This window comes from Scatophagus argus, chromosome 21, assembly GCF_020382885.2.
Source record: "Scatophagus argus isolate fScaArg1 chromosome 21, fScaArg1.pri, whole genome shotgun sequence".
NCBI lineage: Eukaryota > Metazoa > Chordata > Actinopteri > Scatophagidae > Scatophagus > Scatophagus argus.
The window spans coordinates 10,903,158-10,925,710 of NC_058513.1; the positions used below are offsets into that span (position 1 = coordinate 10,903,158).

Below are 22,553 nucleotides of genomic sequence, written 5' to 3' on the forward strand. Positions count from 1 at the left end.
TCCCCATGCTCCGCTAATGGGAAGTCTTATGCCATCCGACAGGAATGTGCAACCCGTCCATTCCTCTAACTCTCCTCCACCCAGGAGCGCGCAAAACTTTGGGAATCCCCCAACAAGCTGATAAAAAAAAAAGGAGTGTGTGTGGTTTTTCCAGCTTTATCTACAATTTTCACATTCCGCCGGGGACATAAACACGACACAGACCTTTGACACATCTCCTCCCTTTTTGGCAAACGCTGCACAGTCACGATTGCGACATTTTATGTTATGGTGGCGACCTGCTACTAAATATTAACTGATCGCTCTGTTTTCCACAGGTAGGCGACATACCTCTAATGATAGGCTGCTGCCCTGTCCGAACAATACAAGCTGTGTGTATGATAGTACTGACAAGCCATGTAAATATACTTGTGATACGGAATATTGCCAGACAAACTTGAACACACACGTCTGACCTGATCTGATAAGTACAAACTTGTATTCTTCTTCCAAAGCGAGCCTATCAAAATCAAACTGCAAAATGATTTACTAATTGCTGTCTCATATTTTGCAACCCGTCAGGCTTAGGTTCTGTTTAGATTCTACACAAAACCTGTTGCAAATGTTGCTCCAGCAAGTTTATTCCCCCCCATATCACACAGTGTCAGCGTTGAAAATGTGCATCATCGTAAATTCTGTTTTATGATCATCTTGGTTATTATGTTTATGACTTGGAAACATGAACAAAACAACTACTGACTGCACTAGTGCAACTCCTAAGAGCTTCAGGTGAAGTTACAGTCAAGAGCGAGTCCGTATTTTTGCGGATCCTGCCCTCTGCTGTCAGTGAAGGCTCATTACAGCTGCTTTACCCCTGTGCTCTTACTTCAGGTCTCTGAATGCACAGAAAAAGCATAAAACATCCTACTATAATCATTGGAGAATGTTATTAGTATAGTGTGACCCTGAGCATTATGGGAATATTGTATAGATCATTTTACTTTATGCATATGGTGACTGCATCTTGAAACTGAACTTTGAAAACAAAAAGTAGCACTAAAACTCTATGTGGAAGATTTAAAAAAAAAACATCTTAAGCCTCAAGTTACTCCAACAAAAAGCTACTCTGTTCTAGTTCAGCCTTTTCATACTTCACTTAGCTCAGTGCTCAGCTGAAGAATTACCCCGCAAGCACAGCCCAGATCCAGAGTAAGGTTTGTAACACTATCTGCACTCGCTTAGCCCTCTGTGGGAGGCGCGAGCTTTTGTTCGGCAAGATACGGCCAGTGTTGAGACACAATGAGACACAGGCATTGTGCATCACTGCACAGTGCCTCGCAACTGTGCGTCATTTACAAACAAAGGGGAAGTAAACAAAGGTAACAACGCACAATGACCACAATGTAAACTCAGCTAAGCACTATTCTGAGCAACAGCTACCTGATTCAGTAAAAAAAAAAAAAAAGAAAAAAGAAAAGAAAAAGCTCTATACTGGTAGCTAAGTTTGTACAATTGTCACCTATTGAGCCATGAGCTTTTGGCACAGCTTTTGCCTCAGCACAGCTTGGGTCTGTTTCACAAATTTCAGCCACATGAGAAAGACATAATGTAAATAAAACACAAACCCGTATGCCGAAGCTTGACAGCAGAAACCACGGACAATAAGAGTCATAACCTCACAGATAGTTTATTATTAAATCTTAAAATAATCAATCACTATGCAGAAATACATACATCTAGTAGATTATGTTGATTTAATAAATCACGGAAATAGTAAAATAAATACTATTAAAGCATTGTTTAAAAACCATATAAAAAGCTTTAGTAGGTCTGTAAGGCTTATAGGTCTTGAAACGAATGTTTAATTAACCATGTGATGGAAATACAACGCATTGTACAGACGCTATCAGCATTCTAGTCAACTTAACTAATATTCCGAGAAGGTGAAATCGGTGTCAAATCAAAACAAAAATGACACCCTACTGTACTACTGTACTATGAACAATGATTTAAAAAAAAAAAAAAGAAGTCACAGTGCTTTTAGATAAAATCTTCCATCATGACAGATGTTACTGCTCAGCACTTAAAAGATCAATTACATCCCTGGACTTGTTAATAATGTCACTACATTCTACTCTTTGACGCCAATGAGTAGGATCAGAATCAGTTAGTAACTTGCAAATATCATATCAACGCAGTACTGACTGGAATAGCTTCAGTCTTTGTGCATAATGTTTGTGCACAGTTGAGATGAATTTCAAAACCACAGCAAACTGCATGGAAATAAAATCAAATAACCTCTTAGAGGAGAGTCAATTAATTAATTATTAGGAATCAAGTATTGCCTTGGTAAATAAGGGTATTAAGGAAACAAAGATCTCTCTGTGATAGGAGGCGTCAGGTTAGATCATCTGATTTGACAAAATAATGACGTGCAAGCTCACTCATTAATGTTACAGACTTTTCTTTACAGAAGGAGGAACTCTAATTGAAGTCCGATGATGCGGCAGTGCTGACACGGTCCTCAACAGGTCCAACGAAAATAAGGAGGAGCAAACTGCAGCACTACAGTACCTTCCTTTTCTAGAATCCAGTTAAACATCACGTGAACATATGTAAACAGAGGACTGCAGTTGCACTACACGATCATCAGTCATGACAGTGAGAAACGCTGCTAAAAAATACACAATGATTTACGCCAGACACAAACACAGCACACGTACGCTGCTGTGCGAGAAACCCACACCCCTTCAAATAAATAAAGCTACCGTGATGGTTTCCCATAAGAAATGACATACAGATCACCTTGACAACTTTGTCGTGTCGAAGTGTCAAAATATACTTTTTCCTCTGGAACATTTCAAAACTATTTATTTTTAGACTATTTTTAAGTCTCACTTCTTTCTTTTTATTTTTCTCATCCTTGTCCAAAGCTCATGTTTTGTCATATAACCCACTTATGGATGGTAACAGGAGACTAAAGGCAGACATCCTTAGCTCAGCACATGAATCAGCTGAGGAAGTTAACATACAGCAGTCCTGGAGTGCAGCTGTTTGGATCATCATCATTTGTAGAATTACAGTCGCAGTTCGCTCACATTTTTCTATCCTCTAGCAGACAAAGCGCAAACAACACCCTCTCTGAGCATCAAAGGAAATACATTTTTAGACTTCTGCTAACACTAATTACATGCTTTAGTTCTAACATGACATTAAGTACAAGCCAACATGATGCAGCTGACTCCTGAAGAAATCAGCGTTGCTTTTGTGGGTCCTGTCTTATGTGATTTCTTCAGTTACACTTTATCTTTATATATATATATATATATATATATATATATATATATATATAACTCATACTAATACACACAATCACACCTAAGAGCTGGCCAGTACAAGTTGCTGGTAACTGAGCAGCTCCACTTAAGAAAGCTGGAGGTTAAAGGTCCCTTCTTAAGGCACTTCAAAGGTGTCGTTAAGAAATAATAATTATGGATTGGAAAATAATGGATATTAGCTTATTATCTTATAATATATTCAAGAAGATGGGATGAGGGAAGAAAAATCTGATCAAAGACCAATATAGCACAAAGAAATCAATTATTCATGCATAAGAATGCTGGGTTGGATTGAGGGCATTGTAAGCAAGAGATCCCTGAGAGATTCCTACAGCATGACCCTGTTTTCAAGTAAAAACTTGTTTTGGGATTTCATTTTCAGTATTTTTTTTTAGAAAAAAATTATATACTGAGGTTGTTTTGCTCACAATGCTGTTATGTGATAAAGTATGATTGGTCTCAGTGCAGTAAATCTCTTCCTAAAAAACATGAGACTGAGGAGGTTCTTCATCAAACTGCTACACTATGTGGAACGTCAACTTTCAGCCCCATTTACGCCACACACATTTTTTATTGAGGAGAAAATAGAAAATCTCCATTAGTTAGCTAAACACAAGCTCCTGGGTGTGTTTCACTTCATTTCCTTTCATTTACATAAAATGAGTCCATAACAAAAAAAATTACACAGGTTGACTCTTAGGAATCAACATGTATAAATATATTCTTTTATAATATATTCTTTCTTTTATATTCTGTATTTCTGCTTTCAACTCTGCAACAAGCTCAAACCTCCTCAGAGGTTAAATAACAAGTAAAATACAGAATAAGCTAAGAACATTTTATAGTGAAAAAGTAATAAATAGTAGCATCAGCGTATTCTACGTTGATTTGCTTCCCCATCTCAGCTCTTGCGAGAGTTGCTGTACCACTTCCTAAATGCTACTCCACTAGTGCTCGCCACTATACACAGTGCCCCTCCGAGGCTCCACAAGGTTGGTGCACGGTTAAAGAAAATGAACTGGAAGATGAACGCCAGCACCACATCGACGGTCCTCATTAGGGCCACGGGTCCGGCCTTCTCAATCTGTAGGGCCTTTGTGAGGAAGGACTGGCCGGCGATACCTAGGACAGCAATCAATACCAGCATCCAGCGATCGCGGCCACAGAATGGGAGTTTCCATTCCCCAAGGACGGATACAGTGATGACACACTCGATGAAACCGATGACAGCGTAGTACCAGACAGAGAGGTAATAATGGGCGCTCTTCCCAATCTTGCGAAGGACAACAAATGTAAAAGCAGCAGCAATAGCTCCTATAAATGAAACGAAAAAAAATGAGGGACTGAATGAGAAGACTAATTAAAATTGATAAGAACAACATATTTTTAAACTATTTTATCTGTTTTCTATGCATACAAACTTTACTGATATGTATCTAGGTGCTGTATGAAGCTGAGTCTATTAATTGGATCACCTGCAAAGGAAGCAATGGTCCCCTTGATGTGGTTCTTGTAGTCGCCCTCGATGCCACCCAGATGCTTGCCAAAGATGAATGGTGGCCGAGCAATGAGGATGACTCCGGCGAGGGTGAAAACCATGAAGACACAGTCCCAGATTGTGCATTTCTCCTTCAGGAAGATCCAGGCCAGGAGGGAAGTAAAGACTGGATTACTGGTTGGGGGTTGGGGAGAGCAATGAAAGAATAATAGTATTTAAGTAACAAATAGTTTGGGTACAGTTAAATACATAAAATAAAGAGAGAAGTCTCAACTGATGTCTCATATGAGCTCCAGTTGAGCCCACTTTCCCAGACCTTTAGTAAGTTACAGACAGAATACGGGGTTAGAGATAATTAAAAGGACTAAAGAATGTTGGAACGTGAAATAAAAGGATGAGGGAGGTGACAGCCGTACAATTCAGAGAAGATAGGACCTTTTTTTTAATTGTAGTACAATCTTCACCGATCAGCAACAGTAAACTGAGCTCCTTCCTGCTCTCACCTGAACATGATGACGGTGGCATCTGCTAGTGGCATCTGCTGAACAGCATAGTAGAGCAGGATCATGGCGTTGGAACCAATGAAACCCCGAAGCACCAAATATATACGTTTATCTCTGGGACCAAGGAAACCCGTCCTGGAGGAGCAGAGATATGAGGATGATGGATGAATGAATGGATGTATGGATGATTAGACTGAGTGACAGATTTTAAGAAAGAAAGAAAAACTGAGCAACAAAGATAGCTGAGAGGTGACACATGGGTAGATTTAGGTGATGTGGAGATGACAGTGATGGATGTGTAGATGAATCGGTGGGGCTGAAAAGTGAGGTGGTAATGAATTAATGTGTAAACAAAGTAATGTAGAAGATGGATGGATGAATAGGTAAATGAATGAGTAGAAGTACTGGTGGTACTCGTCAGGAATCAAGCTGGATTAACTTAATGATTGTTACAAGCTTTGTTTTATTTCTCTTCCTAAACTTCCTATACTATCTTAGTATTTACTTTATTTGGATTTCTTTCATTATTTTGTCCAGTGGGCAGGGCAGGTTATTGCTCATTTTAAAAAGTTTTCAAAAATTCTGCCTCTGAATCCTTGGGGAAATAATGTTTTTTAACAATGAAAATGTACAATACACTATTACTGATCAATACAGTTAAAACGTTTGAGTTTAGTGCTTTCTAATGACATTTTGAAAATTTTTACAAACATTTAACTTCATGAAGGAAAACTTCCTGATACTGGCTCTGCATAGTATTTTCTATCAACAGAGCTGGAGGAAATAATATGTGTTTCTCACAGTATTTTGACAACTTAAAAGTTTCTGTGCAGTAATTGCATATTAAGCCAGGATACTTGCCAGTGAAGTTAGTGAAACTGTTATTTTGAAATAAAGACTGTTATGAAGCGTTACTAAAGCGCTGATTATAGATTACAAAGCAAGTGTAAATGCTAAATCTGGGATTAAAATTGGACTGTTTGAGGGCAAAACACATGTTTGTATTTCTACATCATACTTACTTGTGGTAGATGAGAAACGGCACAGTAAAGAGCATCTGGAAGAAGCAGCGTATGGCGCTGATCTCTATGGCGTGGATTCCCTGGATGGTTTTCACCAAGAGGGTTATTATGGAGAAGAAAACTGTGGACAAAAAAGCATAGAACAAACCAAGACCTGGACATCTCTTTGGTTTCTCTGAAAGAAAGAAAGACAAAAGAAGGAGAGAAGACCATGGAGTCACTGTTAAACATTTCATCTGGAAACGCTTATATAGTTGATAGCTGATGTTCATACAGTAACAGCAGGACAAAGCAGTGAGGCTGGGAATATATTCTTGAACTCCATGTGGCCTGGGTGAAAATTCAGTTGACTGGATTTGACTTACTTATAGATATCACACTAGATAAGTCAGTAAAACCAGGGATGTTGTATGCATGTGAAGTCAGGAGGGTTAATAGAATAGCTAAAATAAAATAAAATAAAACGGGGGATCTGCGTTGCAATTACAAAGATAATAATTTCCTTCTCAGGGGAGGAAGTTAAAAGGTAAACTAAACTCTGAATGTACAACTGGACAGCTATTATGTACAACTACATGCTCTGGATAATAAGGGTGTTTATGCGATGCCATGGATCTTGCACTTTGTGCAGGGTGACTGTGGGTTTTCTTCCCTGTGGCTCACACAAAAGTGTAACAGCATCAGCAGGGCTGAATCAGTTCAGATCAGCTCAAGGCCAAGTGAGCTCAGAAGACTAACATCATCTGACATTTATACAGAATTCGAACAAAAGCTTAAACTGTAGAAGTATTGGCTGTATAAAAACCCAAAGTACATGCAGTTTAGTTGCAATTTTAGAGTGAACAACACAGGTCATTGGAAAATATAAACGGCCAGATAGAAACAAGCGGAATTGTAGCCTTTGTAATGACAGTCGTTGGGGAAATGAATATCATATTTCATTTGAATGCAAGTATGAAAGTATAATGATTATCTTGTAGTAGTATCTGCCAGGATTTATTATTTGAACTTCTCATCCATGTTTAAATAAACTTCCTTACTGCAATTAAATAGAAGAATGCCCTTCCTTTGTCTAAGGAACATTTCTTGTACTTTGGCCATGCTGTGTGCCGTTGCTATTTTGCACGCTCTGTTTGTGCTCCGAACCAAGTGATCACAGTCCTGAGTCACGTAAATGAATGAAAAGAAACGAAAAGTCCACAAACAAAGGATTTGCGAAAGTCAGTGGTGTAGTGTTAGCAAAACCTGACGGTGAAGCTTATTGTTTCACTGATAGGCTTCTGGAGATTAGATTTCAGCCTGAGGTCAGTTGAGCGTCTTTCATTTTAGTTGTTTGAAAAGAGTGGTCTATGTTCCATTACATTTATCACATGTGATTTCTGAACCTTGCACCAAGCAATCACCACACATGTACTGAGACATATATAAAAGACAGGAAAAAGTACAATTACCACATTAAAAGCACCTATTTCTTCTCCTGTATTGAAAAGTCCAGATTTTGTCACAAACCACAGCCGTTGGCCTGCCTTTTAAAATGGGATTTTCACTGGGCACATTTCAGAAATGAGCATTAGAACAGCTTTACAAGGTCAACATCGCTGTGCTCAGTAAAGCTCATACATTCAACAGTAGGGATAAGAAGAGAAACACACTTTGGACTGGAGGGGGGCTTAAAGTTACGATACTGAAGTAGTTCTATCAGACAGGTCCACTAGGCAGGATGATCATTACTGTGTTACATAACTGCATTTGTATACAGTGTCACATTCACTTGTTATCAGTTTCCTTGGTATCCCTTTGAACAATAGAATTTTGCATGTCATTATATGATAGCCTTACTTTACAATGTAAGAGCACTGATAATTTTTTTTTTATAATACTGAGACCCTATGATATAAAAAAGGCTAAAATAATTTTTATTTTGGGAGAGAGAATAATTGTACACAGTTAATGTGTACATCCACGAATAACAAATGAGATCCACGTAGCACAAGTGTTGCCATTTGTTCTTCACGTCATTTTTCACCTTACAGAAAAACTGATGTAACCAAAGCCGAATGACCTTTCTTCCTAAAACAAAGCTACACCAATAGAAAACAGCTTTGTAAAGTTACACATCACATTGTTGACAGACAAAATAAATTGACCCGGACTGAAAAACTTGTTGATCTTGTTATCGAGTGTAACAAGCTCCTATAGGTAGCCTATGGGGTCCCTGCTATTGTAAAAAGTGCACCGTCATCCACGCTCTTTAAGGATATGCTAATTATAGCAGGTTACACCCTTACCAAATGTATACACATTATAACGGGAATTCTGCATCATATTATTATAAGCATAGAGAAATACGAACTCTTGATAAGGCCAACCACTAATATTAACCAATAATCTGATATTACCGGTTTAACAATACTGAGTCATTTCCGTTAAAACTGATTTCTTACATCTGTTGTTCAGTGGACTATGGGACCCACTTCTACTGTGAGCTACAGCATATTGTGATATTACGTTTAAATTACGTGAATTTGCGCCAGGCTTAACGACAAAGAAAGCCGCCTAGACGATGTAAAAATGCGTGGCTTTAAACGTGCTTTCCGTTCGTCTACATCCCAGCTTATAGGCTAATAGCCTTCACGTGATATCAGCGCCGTTATCACTGATACATGACGTTCACACGGTTGAAAAACGTTAGGCTGCGCAGGAAGTGGCTCCCCGGGCCGTTATGCTTTATTTTTTTATTTGCATCTTCTTCACATCACAAAGTTCACTAACAGCCGATACTGACATGAGGACGGGGAACACTTATCACGTATTTGAACTAACTAGTGAGTGCGCTCCTCTACCTTCATGTGCGCTTTCTTCCTGGGCTGCGGGCTTGCCTCTGACGCAAAACGCCGACGGGCAAAGCCTTTTCTTCGTCATGCTTTCCCGTGAATTTTCGCTTCCTCTCGCCTCCTCCGTCTCCTGAGCATCATCGTCACCATCATCATCATCATCATCATCACGACACGACACACGACAGCTGCTTTTCAAGTGAATCCTCTCTGCTGTCCGTTCATCATGCTCGTCGTGGTCGCCCCCGCTGTTTATGCCATGGCTGTCAACTTTGTGAAACACTACAGTAATGTCGTCCTCTACAGATAAAGTCCGGTCGTGTGTGGTGTGGTTACGGTCGCCCATGGTAAGATGTGACGGCTGAGCGACAGCATGCCTTGGACTGAGTAGACTTACTGTCCCCTTTCTTTAGTGCCCTGAGTGACTGAGAAGACAAGGTTAATGACTAACCTTGATGGCAGGATACAAACTCCCATGCGGTGGTTACTTTACCCACAGGAGGGCAGAACTGAACCCAAACCAAATCTGCTGGATAACTAAAACATTACCCAACCGTTTACGCCCATTGTGGAGGAAGGCCTTAGTGATTTGAACCAACCAAAAGTCAGTTTACACATATTTGAGCTGGCTTTATGAACTGCATCAGTATAGTCTACATGTTTACAACTGGGCCAAGCATTAAAACTGCGTAGCTCATAATTCGACTAAAGATGGACGTCATAACCATGGCGTAGCTATAAAGTCTTAAAGTTGCAGTATCATGATTTCTAACTCGTTAGAACGAGTTTTTGGGAATATTTGACAAACTGAATCATATTTGTGAGTATTAGTTGTTGTAACAATTCATAAATATGAGAAATAATATGTGTTTTTCGCATACTGCCCATGTGTGTTTTACCTTTTCCTGAACGTAACTGATGGTTTGGTTCATATTGCTGGATTTGGATTATGGATTTACTATTAGTTTGGGTTTTTTTTTGTATATGCCACCAGAGTGGTGTCCCCACAACACACTGACTGACTGTAAATATTAGCTGCTTAAATAAAAGAAGATGAAGAAGAATCACAAATTGATTATTAAGACTATAATGAAGACCATCACTGACTGAATTATAGCTGACACAAATCCAGATTTACTGTGTGTGAGAAATAAAACCTAATCGGCAGCAACAATAAAACAACTATATCTCTGAGTTAGCTTTTTAGTATTTTATTACTACTGTACATAAGATACAATGAGCATCAACATGACAAAGAAGCAGCTAATATCCTCTATTTTTAACTACACTGACACAAGTAATTCTATGCTGTTTTGGAGAAATGACTTGTTACACAACCCTTTTTTTTACATATATATATGTATATACGCTATGCTAAATTCTATATCTATGAAAAATGAAACACAGTGTGGTCCCCTCCACATACAAAAGCAATATCATATAAATTACACAGTACTGTAAAAACGTAAACATTATATTTGGCAAATTGTTGTCAGTGAAGTAGTGAACTGTTATCAGAACTCTGTTTCCTTTGTGTCAGAATAAGAGGACCGTGTGAAAGCACAGGTACTAGGTGCTGCACAGCGGTTGGCTTTTTAGTTTGCCGAGTAAAGACAACAATGGCTTTGTCAGTGAGGGAGAAAAGGGGCAAGAGTGCAGTGAAAGAGGGAGAGCTGGGTGACACAGTGGGACGCTTCTAGCGAGTCATTCATCAGTTATCAACATGAGTGTCTGTATCATGCATACAGTCTTGCTTAACCGATGGCCATAGAATATAAATCTCCCTTCAGTTTCCTCACAGTCGTTAGTGTATTTGTGGAACACGGGTTGCCTAACTGCTAAAGTTTACAAGAACCCTCAGCAACTTCTTTAATTTTTACCCACATGTGGTTGGAAGATAGTGTTATTTTCAAGCTCTGAGGTTTCGTTTTGGTCAGAAAAATTGAAGGAGTCAGTTTTGCATGAATGGTGGAATGTTTTCTATTTCATATCAAAAATAGTAGATGAGATGAACCTACGTAGACAATCCGAAAGCAATGTCCACATACCTCACAGCAGCTTATATTCCATGCTGAATAATGTCTTGTAATAACATTGTACATTTTCAGTCAATTTTCCTGAAGTCTTTAAATTAAAGACAACTGTAGTTTTTTTGTTTGTTTGGTTGTTTTGTTTTGTTTTGTTCTTTAAAAAAAAAAACTGTAGTGTTCAATCTCAACACATTTTGCTCATTTCCCTCAAAATATTTACCTAATATTGTATGGCCATTACCACTACCAAAGTTCTACAGCTGTCCTACCAAATTTCTACAATAAAATTAAAAACAATGTATGGAGTGGAACTGAAGAAACGTACTGTACACTTGCAAGGTTGCAGACAAAACACAGTGATTTCAAAGCTTGTTTTTCCTGAACGATAGTCAGTTCGCACTCTGAGTGGGTTTATGTTTCCCAAATGGAGAATAAGGCTTTCCCAAATAGTAAGGAATCAAGATGAAAACACAAGGGGGTCTAACAAAATGAAATATAGTGTCAGTCTCACATTATCTCAAAATAAACCTCATCCTTATAACCAGTGTTTCTCAATTTCAACCATCTCCACCTAACCTAAAGGCCCTTAATTATAAGTGAAATGTCTTTTAGATATTTTGAGCTCCTGCTTGAAACATCCTCTTGTTTAAACTTAGGTGGGATTTGCTGGTGGATTCTAGTGGCACTGACAAGTTCAACAAAATCACAGAAGAGAGCACATGGTGTACATAATTTCTCCCAAAATGACGACACGTTTAATTACTCAGATCTATCATGAGGTGCTCATATATCTGAGTTTTCCCCTTGAAGCTGGATGCAAGTAGGAACACTCGGTCGTCAATGGAAAGCAGAGAAAATGCACGAGGTGCCTGGATATTCAGCTCCTGAGATGGGACAAACTGGCCCCTCTTGGTGTCCCATTGGTAGACCTGCGTCAGTGAATAATCACTGCCTAAGATGGCATACTGCCAGTTGCCGATGGAAACGGGCTGGAACACCATAGAGCCACGGGAAGGAAATGTCTGGACCTCTCTGAACATGGCACCGTCCCAGCGCATCACCTTGGAGTCCCCGATGAATCTTGTCAAGCATATAAACAGCTCACCTTTGAAAAGAAAAAGGATTCAAGGGACTGTTTAGTTTACACATTTGGCTTCTAAATCAGGATCTAAAATGGAAAAGTTCACACAGACAGTTTATGTAATTCAGAAATAATTCATAGCTACTCAGGAAAGAGCTGTCCCTTTACGAGCAGGTCTTATGGCAGTGTGGCAGACATATTTCCTCACACTCCATGTAAAATGAATGCCAATGACAAACAGAGCAAGAAGGAACTAAAGTGTAACAACTCAAAGTTAAGATTGTGGGTCAAAAATTTATTAAAATTTAGTAATATGATCTGTTCCAACCTCAGGGTGGTTATTATCAAACGGGCTAATTATCTCTCTCTCTCTCTCTAAATATATATATACTGTATATATAGCTATAGATAGATAGATATAATGTGTGTTTGTCCCAATACCATTGTCTATATAGTGTAGCATTAGGGTAATTTTCCTACCACAGAAACTTCAAATTTCAGTTAATCAGGAAATTTGGATTTACATAGCTTTCACTGGCCATGAAGGTTAAGGAAAAAAAAATGTAATCCGAAAAGTAACTAGTAAGGGAGCTTTCAGATAATTGTAGTGGAGTCAAAGGTACTTCATCTAACTTTTTGTAGTTGAGTAGAAGTATAGATTAGCCTAAAACAGAAATACTCAACAACTGTGCTTCAAATATGTCTTTAAATACAGTACTTGAGTAAATGATTTTGTTATATTCCAACACTGGACAAATGCTACATCACCATCATCACGGGTGAAAAATGACTTTTAAACCACATGTACTGAGTATTCACTGTCCTGTACTTGAAACTGTTTGCACTGTGCACACTGTCTTTTTAGTAAGTGCAAGAACAAACTCTGTGTGTGTACATACATTGCTATTCAAGCTGCAGCCCTAACCTTTGACTCGAAAGTGTTTGACCGAGAAGACGTCCTCCATCTCTGGTATGTCAGTCCTGCGGTCAAACTGTTTCTGGCCCCTGTTCCATTGGTAGACAACAGGCCTCTGGGAGCTGCTGGACAAGATCAGGTGGGGTTTGTTGGAAATCTCTAAATATTCTACATCTGTGTCCCGGTACCACGGGTGGAGTGACTGGTGGGAGTAGAAGCCGTTGCCATTCCATTTGTACACAGTTGTGGAGCCGGCCTATAGGAGAGGAACATGTGATAAACATCAGCTCAAGTCAGCTTTATTCAAAACACAATGTAGCAAATAGGTCTGTAGCTAAATGATTAAAGGTTGTCTACAGAAACAGGGAAAAAAGATTACAAAAACTGAGTGAGTGTGTGCGCATGTGCATGTGTGTGAGTGTGTGTGTGTGTGTGTGTGTGTGTGGCATGTGTCTGAGTGTCCCCAAGCATATGTGAGAGCATATGTGAACATTTGGCAACACCAGAGCAATCAGCAGGAGCAGACATAAGCCGACATGCTGCAGAGAAGGACACCAGGGGGACAGACTAGCTGACATGGTGGGAAGCAGTATGCATGCAGGGGTTGGACACAATAACAGAAACAATTGTTCAATATCATGTTGGATACTAAGAAATGTGTCTTCATGCTGTGAACAGTTCAAGTGCTTTCCAGTACTTGTAAAGCAAAAGAAGCCAACCTTAGAGCTGTCAGCGATGACAAAGAAAGACTCTCCATCGATCATGAACGTTTCGATGTCGTTAGGTTTGCGAATCTTCAGGATGTCAATGTCCTGGATCTTGATGAACTTGTTAGCGGAGCTGTCACGTTTGTAAATGTGCGAGCCCCCAAACAGCTGGGCCACAATGACAAAGAGGTGGTTATCAATCACCATGGGCTTGCAGACAACAGTTGATGCACCTGAACAATAAAAGAGGAAACAGGACAACATTATATATATATATATGTTATTAATGCTACTACTATTTATGCATATAAATACAGAAGTAATATGCAGTCCACTAGCATTTGTTAATATTCCCTAATGAGCACCTTATTACAATGACAGTATAATAAATACACGTGTCCGCATATCTCTAATTTTCATTCACAGGATTTTCCCTGTTTATGAACTCACTTTCAATGGTGTCATAAGTCCTGAAGGTCATTTCGACGTGATCCCATTCCAAGAAGCTGCATGTCCCAGCAAATGGTTGGGCAAACACAACATACCGATCGTGGCCGAAGGTGAAGGCCTCCACCGAAATGGACTCAAACTTCAGCGACTGATAGGAGGCAAACTCTGACAAGCACAACAGGGCAAATAAGAAGAGGAAGGAGACAACAGCGGGTAAAGGGCAAGGTGGTTAACTCATTACAGAAGGCGTTTGTTAGCATAATGCTTCTATGGCCAGGCACAGTCAGATTGTACCTGCTGTGATACAGTCAAAAGAGTGTGGCAGCAGGTCGTTGAGCTTCTTCCCCTGGTGAATGGGTGGACCACTGCAGTAGATCTGGTCCAGGGTGGCATTCGTGTGGTGCATCCACTCCACCAGCCACTTGAGCTTACAGTCGCATATCAGGTTGTTGCCACGTAGATCCCTACATGGATTGATCACATGGAACATTGTATTTGTTGATTTACTGATATCTACCATTTGCAGTCCTTGTTCACTTTCTGCCACTGTTCTGCCATCTGTTTCACCACTTCTCGGCTGCACTTTGGCTTCAAGCCAGGAAAACCACAGCAACAAGTGTCCTATCTCCTGAGAAGCCTGTAACGTCACCCACTTTCAGTTTGAATTGCTGTTGACCTTGGATGTGTGTATACACACACTGTAGCCTGTATTATTCCAGCTGATTGCAGCAGCAGGATTCAATTCTTTTCTCTGTAATTGGTTTGTTTACCATTTACCCTGACCTATTCTTCTCTTTTTTTACATCTTTATTTTTGTCTCCACTGCATCAGCAAACAGCTTCTTCTACAATCTTTAATTTTTCATTGTTTCCTGGCTTCTTTCTTTTACATGCTCTGTTCAGTGGGGTTATTCCCCTCCTCTCCCTTTTAGCACTACAAGTTCATACTATTACCTTATTTAATCCCACAGCTAAAGGAAGGAGGGAGGAAGACAAAAGGTTTATGCTCATCATTTGCCATAAATCCTTTCCCACCCTTCCCCAATGAATTTCTCTGAGTACCAACAGAAATTATATTGGAGTACTATTCCATTATTCTGCTTGATTATTTCAAAACATACGAGTCAAGGAAACTATATTGTCGATTACACATCATCACACACATACAAGTCCACAGAAGTGACTGCTAGTGGCTCAGAAAACTGACTGTTTAGCTCATTACTAAATGTCTTGTGAATAAAGAACCGCCCCGCATTAAAGACAAACTGAACTCACACTTTGGTCAAAGCGTCCATGCCCTTGAAGACGTCTTTGGGCAGCGTCTCAAGGTTGTTGTACGCCAAACTCCTAACCAACAAAGATAACAAGAACAATACACACAGTGATTGGATTAGGGCTAGACAATCTTTCTACACAAAACAGACACTGAGTTATTACACTGTGTTATAGTCCTTTCATTTGTTCTGTTAGCTGGGACGACTCAAAGACACTGACATTACAAGCAGTCAAATGCGAGGGAGGCACAAATCAGAACTTCAATGCCTTGACAATATTTATGGGACAAAAGGCTAAGTGGTGAAATGGAAGGAAATTAAATCATTATTGATTAATAAATGAAGGGAGAGCAATTATATTGAGTAGTGGGAGGGAAAATAATTTGTTAGAAAAGGGTGACATGCGGTGCCTTTTATGAGAAGCCTATCCAACACATGGAGAGATGGCAATATTTCATTGCCTTACACACAAAACAGTACTACAGTTTTATGTTTTTAACCAACTTAAACCCTGCTATACTCTTCTCCAAGGCTGTCAAGTAGATGATACCTCTGCCAGCCCATTAAAATCAACTCACCTAAACGGGCCCTATAGAGACATTTCATTTGAGGGCAAGGCACTGCACTTCAAAGGACTGAGATTAAATTTCAGCCTAAGTTATGAAGGATGCATTATTTATCTTAGAGCTGGTTTTTCCAAGAAGAGAGGCCATGTTACTTTGGGTCTGTGCAAGAGAGCACTCTCCAAACAGATGGGGATAGAGCAGCAGAGTGGACAGGATTCCAGCAGGAGCTCTGCCTGTGCCCTTTAATAATGTATATACTGTATGTGATGCATTTGAAATTCCCTCTAATAGTGCATGTATTCACCATTTTTTGTTTATTTACTTTCCTTTATAAAATAAGTGCAGGTATCAGGAAACAGGAAAACAGAACTATGTCCCAGCGTGTGTGCCAGACGAGCCAAACAGAACATGACTCCTGTGTAAACCTTTGTTTAAGATATGTTTTCAGTGACACATTCTGCGTAACCCTAAGAATCCTCCAGGTTTAATTGTGATATCCTAATTTCCTTGTTACACACACAAACACACACACAGAGCAAACTCTGGCACAAGTTTCCTTCAGGATTAATGAAGTTCTGTCTTATCCTATCCTATCCTGTTTTCATTTCGAAAATACATTAATCTGCATTCTTACCAAGACTTACATGAGTTGCTTGATCAGATTTGTCCCTTCAATATAAAGCTGGAGCCAGCAGACGTTAGCTCATCATAGAGAGTAACTGGGGAAATGCTTAGCCTGGCTCTGTTCAAAGGTTAAAAAAAGTCATCATGCTATGTTTAATTTGTAAAAACAAAACAAATTGTGAAAATGACAAGTTGTGGTTTTGCATTGAGTTATGTGCTATGTTATCTCTTTGCCAGAAGCAGTGTCTTCCAGGCAACCTCACAGTGACGACCATCATTCAGCAAGTCACTGCTGAACTTCCCCAGCTGTTTCCCTCTGGCTCCACTGTTTATGCTAGGCTACGCTAGGCTAACTTCTCTGCTAGCTGTTGTTGCATATTAAACAAACCAACTTGACCGTGGTCTAACTTGGCAACATAATGAATAAGTGTACATAGTAAAATGTCAAGGGCATCACAAGTGTTGATACGGAACACTAGTACCAGATTTTCTGTAGTTACAGAAGAAATGTTTTATCATTAGTTCACAGTGTCAGGTCTGAATATGCCCTTATTAATTCTACAAGAGTCATCAAGGCAACAATTTCTCTGATGTGGAATGATGTGTTACAAGCTCCCTGACAGCTTCTATCAGACAAGTCACTGTCAATAATATCTATCAGTGCTCAAGGCGTTAATGAATACAGACTCTTATCAAGCCTAGGACGGTTTTCTGCATGTGTTTACTTGAATTTCAATGTGTGAAGTTATGCTATTGATGCTTTCAACTTTATGTAACAAATTTTATTTCTTTCCTCCCTAGATGGCTTTATTTTCCCTGGCTTTACTGCACTGCGTCAACCCAAAATGTGTCCAGAGCAACCTGTCAGAGACTCAGGGACAGATTATAGGTCACTCCGGTTAAGGTTACATTACAGTTATATTTAGATGTGACCTACAGGTCACTCACGTTCTCAGCTATCTTTAGTTTTGGCAAGCTTTGCAGTACAAAAATATGAAACAATATTAACAAAAACACGGTTTATAAAGTTTTGTTTAGCTTTTTCCTGTTCCAATTTTGTGACAACATAATTTTTGTTAACAAGGGATGTTATTTTATTACATCTTTCCTAAAAACCGCAAACACAGACTCTTCATACTATACGCAACTTATCATGTATCTACAGCAATCATTTTCAATATCAAAATACCGATGATTTCATAATGCTAAGAAAAAAAAAGAAAAAGAAAAAGTTATATGACAGGTAAAGTCACAAAATCTTTCTTTAATTTATGACAAAAATGTGTGAACAGCAACTCTGCTGGTCTGCTAAGTCAATGTAACATCCAGAGATGCCCTTCAGCAACCTGATCCAGCTGACACTTTCAGTCAGTAACCTTGGACATCAACACTGGCATCAGCATTTCTGCCTACCTTTGCATTTCAGATACTGACAAAGTGATATAGAGGGGGAAAAAAAACAGGAAACTGAAGCATAGCTTTATATAATACCTTGAATACTAACATCTCATTACTTCTGCAAGAGAGAAATTACAAGAGAATGTGAAAGACATGGCAGATTGTTAGTGGTTAGAGATAAAGATAAAGCGATGGATTTAAAAAAAAGAGAAGGAAGGAAGCAAAGAAGGGAAGAAGGAACAGACACTGTGAGGCATGTTCCCTTTGACTGGAGTGAAGGAGGAGGGAAAATATGTATAGACTTTTCCAACATGCCCATCACAGAACCAAAATACTTACAAGTGTATCAGTGCTTTCAGGCCCCGGAAAGCATATGGAGATATCGATGCAATTTTGTTATTTTCGATAAATCTGTAAATGAGACATATTCTGTCAGCATTTTCATAGATTAAAATAGATCAACAGTCTGTGAAAAATCACCACACAAAAGCATCTTCTCCCTCTGCACGAATGAGAAGTTGACAGCACTTACAAGGGTTGGGTATCCGATGCATTCATACAGGAAAAAGAATGTCAAAATGAATTACACTTTAAGGGTCCTGCACAGCCAAACAGGCGTTTTCAATTATTCTACTGTAGCTAACTAGACATTGTGTTCTGGATGATGTTAAGTGAAGTTAGCCTGGGTACTACATGAAGGCAGCAGGATTTATGAACCAGTAAGAATCATGAAGCTGTAATCTGTCCTCCCCAAATCAGGCAACATAAGTGAAACCAACTGCGCGGGCGAAACATGAGTGTGTAGGGGCTTTAAAATGACAGCATCACTTTATTTTTTTGTGTGGTGTTAATGGAAGCTAAAACAAAAAATAAAATAAAAATACAGAGTAATAAATCTTTAGGCAAACTGTTTTTCCTGGTTGCTACAGTAAAGGTTTCAAATTTGAAATCAGAAGTGTCCACAATTGATGTTCATTGGTTTATGTCTTGCATCAGTTCCTGTTTGTACAATTTAGAATGGAGATGGAAGACAGTTTGTTTATTTTATGACCCATCACCACACAAATGTATTTCTAAAAAACCTACAAATTAATGATAAATACCTACAGATATTCAAGGTGTGGTAGACCCAGGAACGCATCCTCATCGATAAGATCAAATGAATTTGCTGTGAACAATCTGTGAAAAATAAAACAATAAAAACAATAAAAATTAGTATGTCATTTAAAGCGGCAGTACTTTTTTTTAAATTTTAGTTTAGTTTCGTCAACAATTCTGTAATTCGCAAGCCATGTTTTATAAGTCACCGAGGAACTGGGTTGAATTTATTATTACCAACACCAACATCAGTCCAAAACAAGTCTAAAACAGGTGGAAAGAAAGGGTGTGAGAGTTACTGTAACAGACAACAGACTCATTCAATGAATTAAATGAAGAAAACAGAGGAATTGCAGATCACTTGTTTTCATGGCATGAATGAAAGAGAGAAATTGATTCCCTCTCTCACATGTTTCTGAGACACCCTTTAAACCAGTTTAGGTAGTTTTTAAGGTTAGCAGTTGAATCTAATCTAAAAATAGAATAAAGCTCATTAATATACCAAAATCCCAATCTCAAAAGTCCCAAGAAGAAGACGCCAAGATTTTATTATTCTGAGATGTCAAAAAGCTGAAATCTAATTTTGTAATAAAACTCATTTTTTTCTTACTGTGCCCACAATGCTGGCTGCAGAGAAGCCCCACTGATTAAGCAGTACTCTGAAAGAGGTTACGATACTCCAAATCACCTTGGCAGTAAAGTGTAAATTTATCTCCTTTCTGGTAACAGGCCGTCATGCACATCCTGACTGATTTACTGTTATCTGCATGCGCACATGGAACAACTGCAAACAAGTGTGAATAAAGAGCACAGTTAAGCCGGACCTTTGTGTTAAATTGTGGATTTGCAATAACAAATTGCTCAAGAGACTCCAGTCCTACCAAGGTATACATAATAATGAATGTCATGTGTGAAAAATGGTAAGATAACCTCCACAGTTATAAGTGTGTAACTATGATTTTTGTTGTTATTTTCTTTTTCCTGAGTGCTATATTTGGGGGGAAAAAAGGGATTTGCTCATCAATTATTTTTGCCTTCCTGTGTCTCCTCATCAAACACACACACACACACACACACACACACACACACACACACACATAGCTTCTCTCTCCCCAACTGCTGCTACTGTTGTTCCTGTAGCCATGTGGTCTATTGCATAATCCTGACACCATTACAGAGAATCTGCATATCAGCCTCAATACAAGTCCCGGAGGTGGGGGGGGGCTTCTGCCTCATTGTTGGTTCTGTAAGATTCTAAAAGTGGATTTACATATTTATAGATAGATAGATAGATAGATAGATAGATAGATACTCACAGCAGTTGTAGGGCAGGCGTGTGAACAAAGCTTCCTCCTGTGATTTCATTAAATCCAGACTTGACAAAAGATCTGAATGGATGGAAAACTCTTATTAAAGTGAAATTAAACTGAAAGTAGGCTACAATATGAAGATGAAACCTATGTGTACTGAAATATATATTCCCCAGACAATTCAACATATTAACTGGCAGAATAGAATCAAATAAAGACTCTTTTCGGGTGCAGGACCACTTACAGTGAGACGACGTCGGAAGGGAAGGTGTGAGGCACGGATCGGACATTCTCACACAGAGCATTATCTTTGGTGCAGGTACATCCAACGGGGCATCTGGGCTGCCTCACTCTGCGTCCGGAAGCTAAAACCAAGCTGACAGCGGCGACCCAAACCAGGAGGGTCCGTCCTCTCCATCCTCTCACCGCTCTGCCTGGGTATCCCATTCCTTCTGTCCCGGTCGAGTAGTCCTGCACATGCAACTTCTCGGCAAAAATCCTCCACGATGTGTAACCCCGTGTTAAACAGGGAATGTGAAGAGTTTCTGGGGTTTTTTTTGTTTGTTTGTTTATTTTATATATATTTTTTTCTGTCTTGTTTGTTTTGATAATAGAAGCTGGTGTTGTTGCGCTCTGGTTGCAGGCTGGTGTCTATGCTTCTTGCGTCTCAATAGGAAGGCACCAGTCCAGCGGATTCGTTCTGCAAGGCGCAGGATTACAAATGCGGGACAGACGGGGCATGAGAACAGAGAACAGTCTCAGATTTTTTTTTTTTTTTTTTGTCTTGAAAGGGAATTATCTCAGCCACCAAAATAAGACGCGCTGCAACAGAACATGGTCTATTTCTGATTAGTCTGCTGCTTACAAATAACTTGTTCTTGTAGACTCTGTGTTGTAGCCATGAAAGGGAAAAAAATATATAAAAGCGTCAATTCCCGTGAGAGAGAAAGAGAAGGGAAGAAAGAGAGAGATGGAGGAGGAGAGTGTGTGTGTGTGTGTGTGTGTGTGTGTGTTGGGGGGGGGAGGCCCCAAGGTGCACTTTTTTATCAGCAGTGCCAGCTATTATTTATGCGCGCCTCACAGCCGCGCATGGTTAATGGGAAGCAGCTATTCATGAGGCTCTGTGCAAATGCACCTGCCTCACTCATTCAAAGGCTTTTCTTCCCTGCTTTGGCAAGGATGACATTAACTGTGAAAAGAAGATGAGTTTGTACCGCATGGTTAAAGATAAACATGTTAATTCACTTGTATTGTGGTATAAGATATGGTTGGTGAAGTACATGACCTACAGAAGATTGTCATCAGGAGAAAAAATACGAAAAATGAATGGTATTAATTAGAGTATTAGCCTTTTACCCCCTAAAATCTTTTCCTGCTAGCTAATCTTAACGTCCAAGATAATACAATATATGAAATAAAACAGGCTATGTGACACATGGAATAACAGAACTGAATTTCATAAATATTTCTACTTTCCTTAATACAACAGAGGATGAGAGTCATTCATACATACATAGCATTTTTCTCTGACTTCCTTTCTATCTTCAGTCCCACATTGAGTCCTCTGTTGAGTTCAGTGGGTCGTGGAAAAGTTAGGAAACACTGGCCTTCTGTTCCCAGACTGTGCCGAACTTTCACCTCTAATAACCCGCGGACTCAGTAATACAGACACATTCATATGATAACATAATACCGTCTTTATTTCCCGCCTATAGGCCCCACAGATCAAACGCCTTTTGGATATTGTCACTCAGCGGAAATTAACTATATGATCCCCGAAATACCAGTTACTTGGTTAAATTTTGTCCATAAATGAAAGGTAGTGTCTGATGTTGTAGGCCAGTCTGTTTTTCTCGGTAGGTTAAATTATTCAGCCATATTGTTTTGTGTATTGATGATTACCCTCCAATAAATATCGAAATAAAG

The 22,553-nt window shown here is 39.3% G+C and overlaps 2 protein-coding genes across 2 annotated transcripts; both read right to left on the reverse strand.

The window, feature by feature from the left end:
- Positions 1-3,735: 3,735 nt before the first annotated feature.
- slc35g1 (solute carrier family 35 member G1) lies at positions 3,736-9,896 on the reverse strand. The gene is made up of 5 exons (XM_046377183.1): positions 9,184-9,896; positions 6,341-6,515; positions 5,319-5,453; positions 4,793-4,989; positions 3,736-4,631 (listed from the first exon to the last, which is right to left on the reverse strand). The coding sequence occupies exons 1-5, from the start codon at positions 9,518-9,520 to the stop codon at positions 4,219-4,221; spliced, it is 1,257 nt and encodes a 418-aa protein (XP_046233139.1). The 5' UTR covers positions 9,521-9,896; the 3' UTR covers positions 3,736-4,218.
- Positions 9,897-10,297: 401 nt separating this feature from the next.
- On the reverse strand, positions 10,298-21,569 carry lgi1b (leucine-rich, glioma inactivated 1b). The gene is made up of 10 exons (XM_046377182.1): positions 20,872-21,569; positions 20,634-20,705; positions 19,327-19,398; positions 18,559-18,630; positions 15,633-15,704; positions 14,653-14,822; positions 14,359-14,523; positions 13,921-14,141; positions 13,211-13,457; positions 10,298-12,309 (listed from the first exon to the last, which is right to left on the reverse strand). Exons 1-10 carry the CDS (start codon positions 21,072-21,074, stop codon positions 11,960-11,962), a joined length of 1,644 nt encoding a protein of 547 aa, XP_046233138.1. The 5' UTR covers positions 21,075-21,569; the 3' UTR covers positions 10,298-11,959.
- Positions 21,570-22,553: the final 984 nt, after the last annotated feature.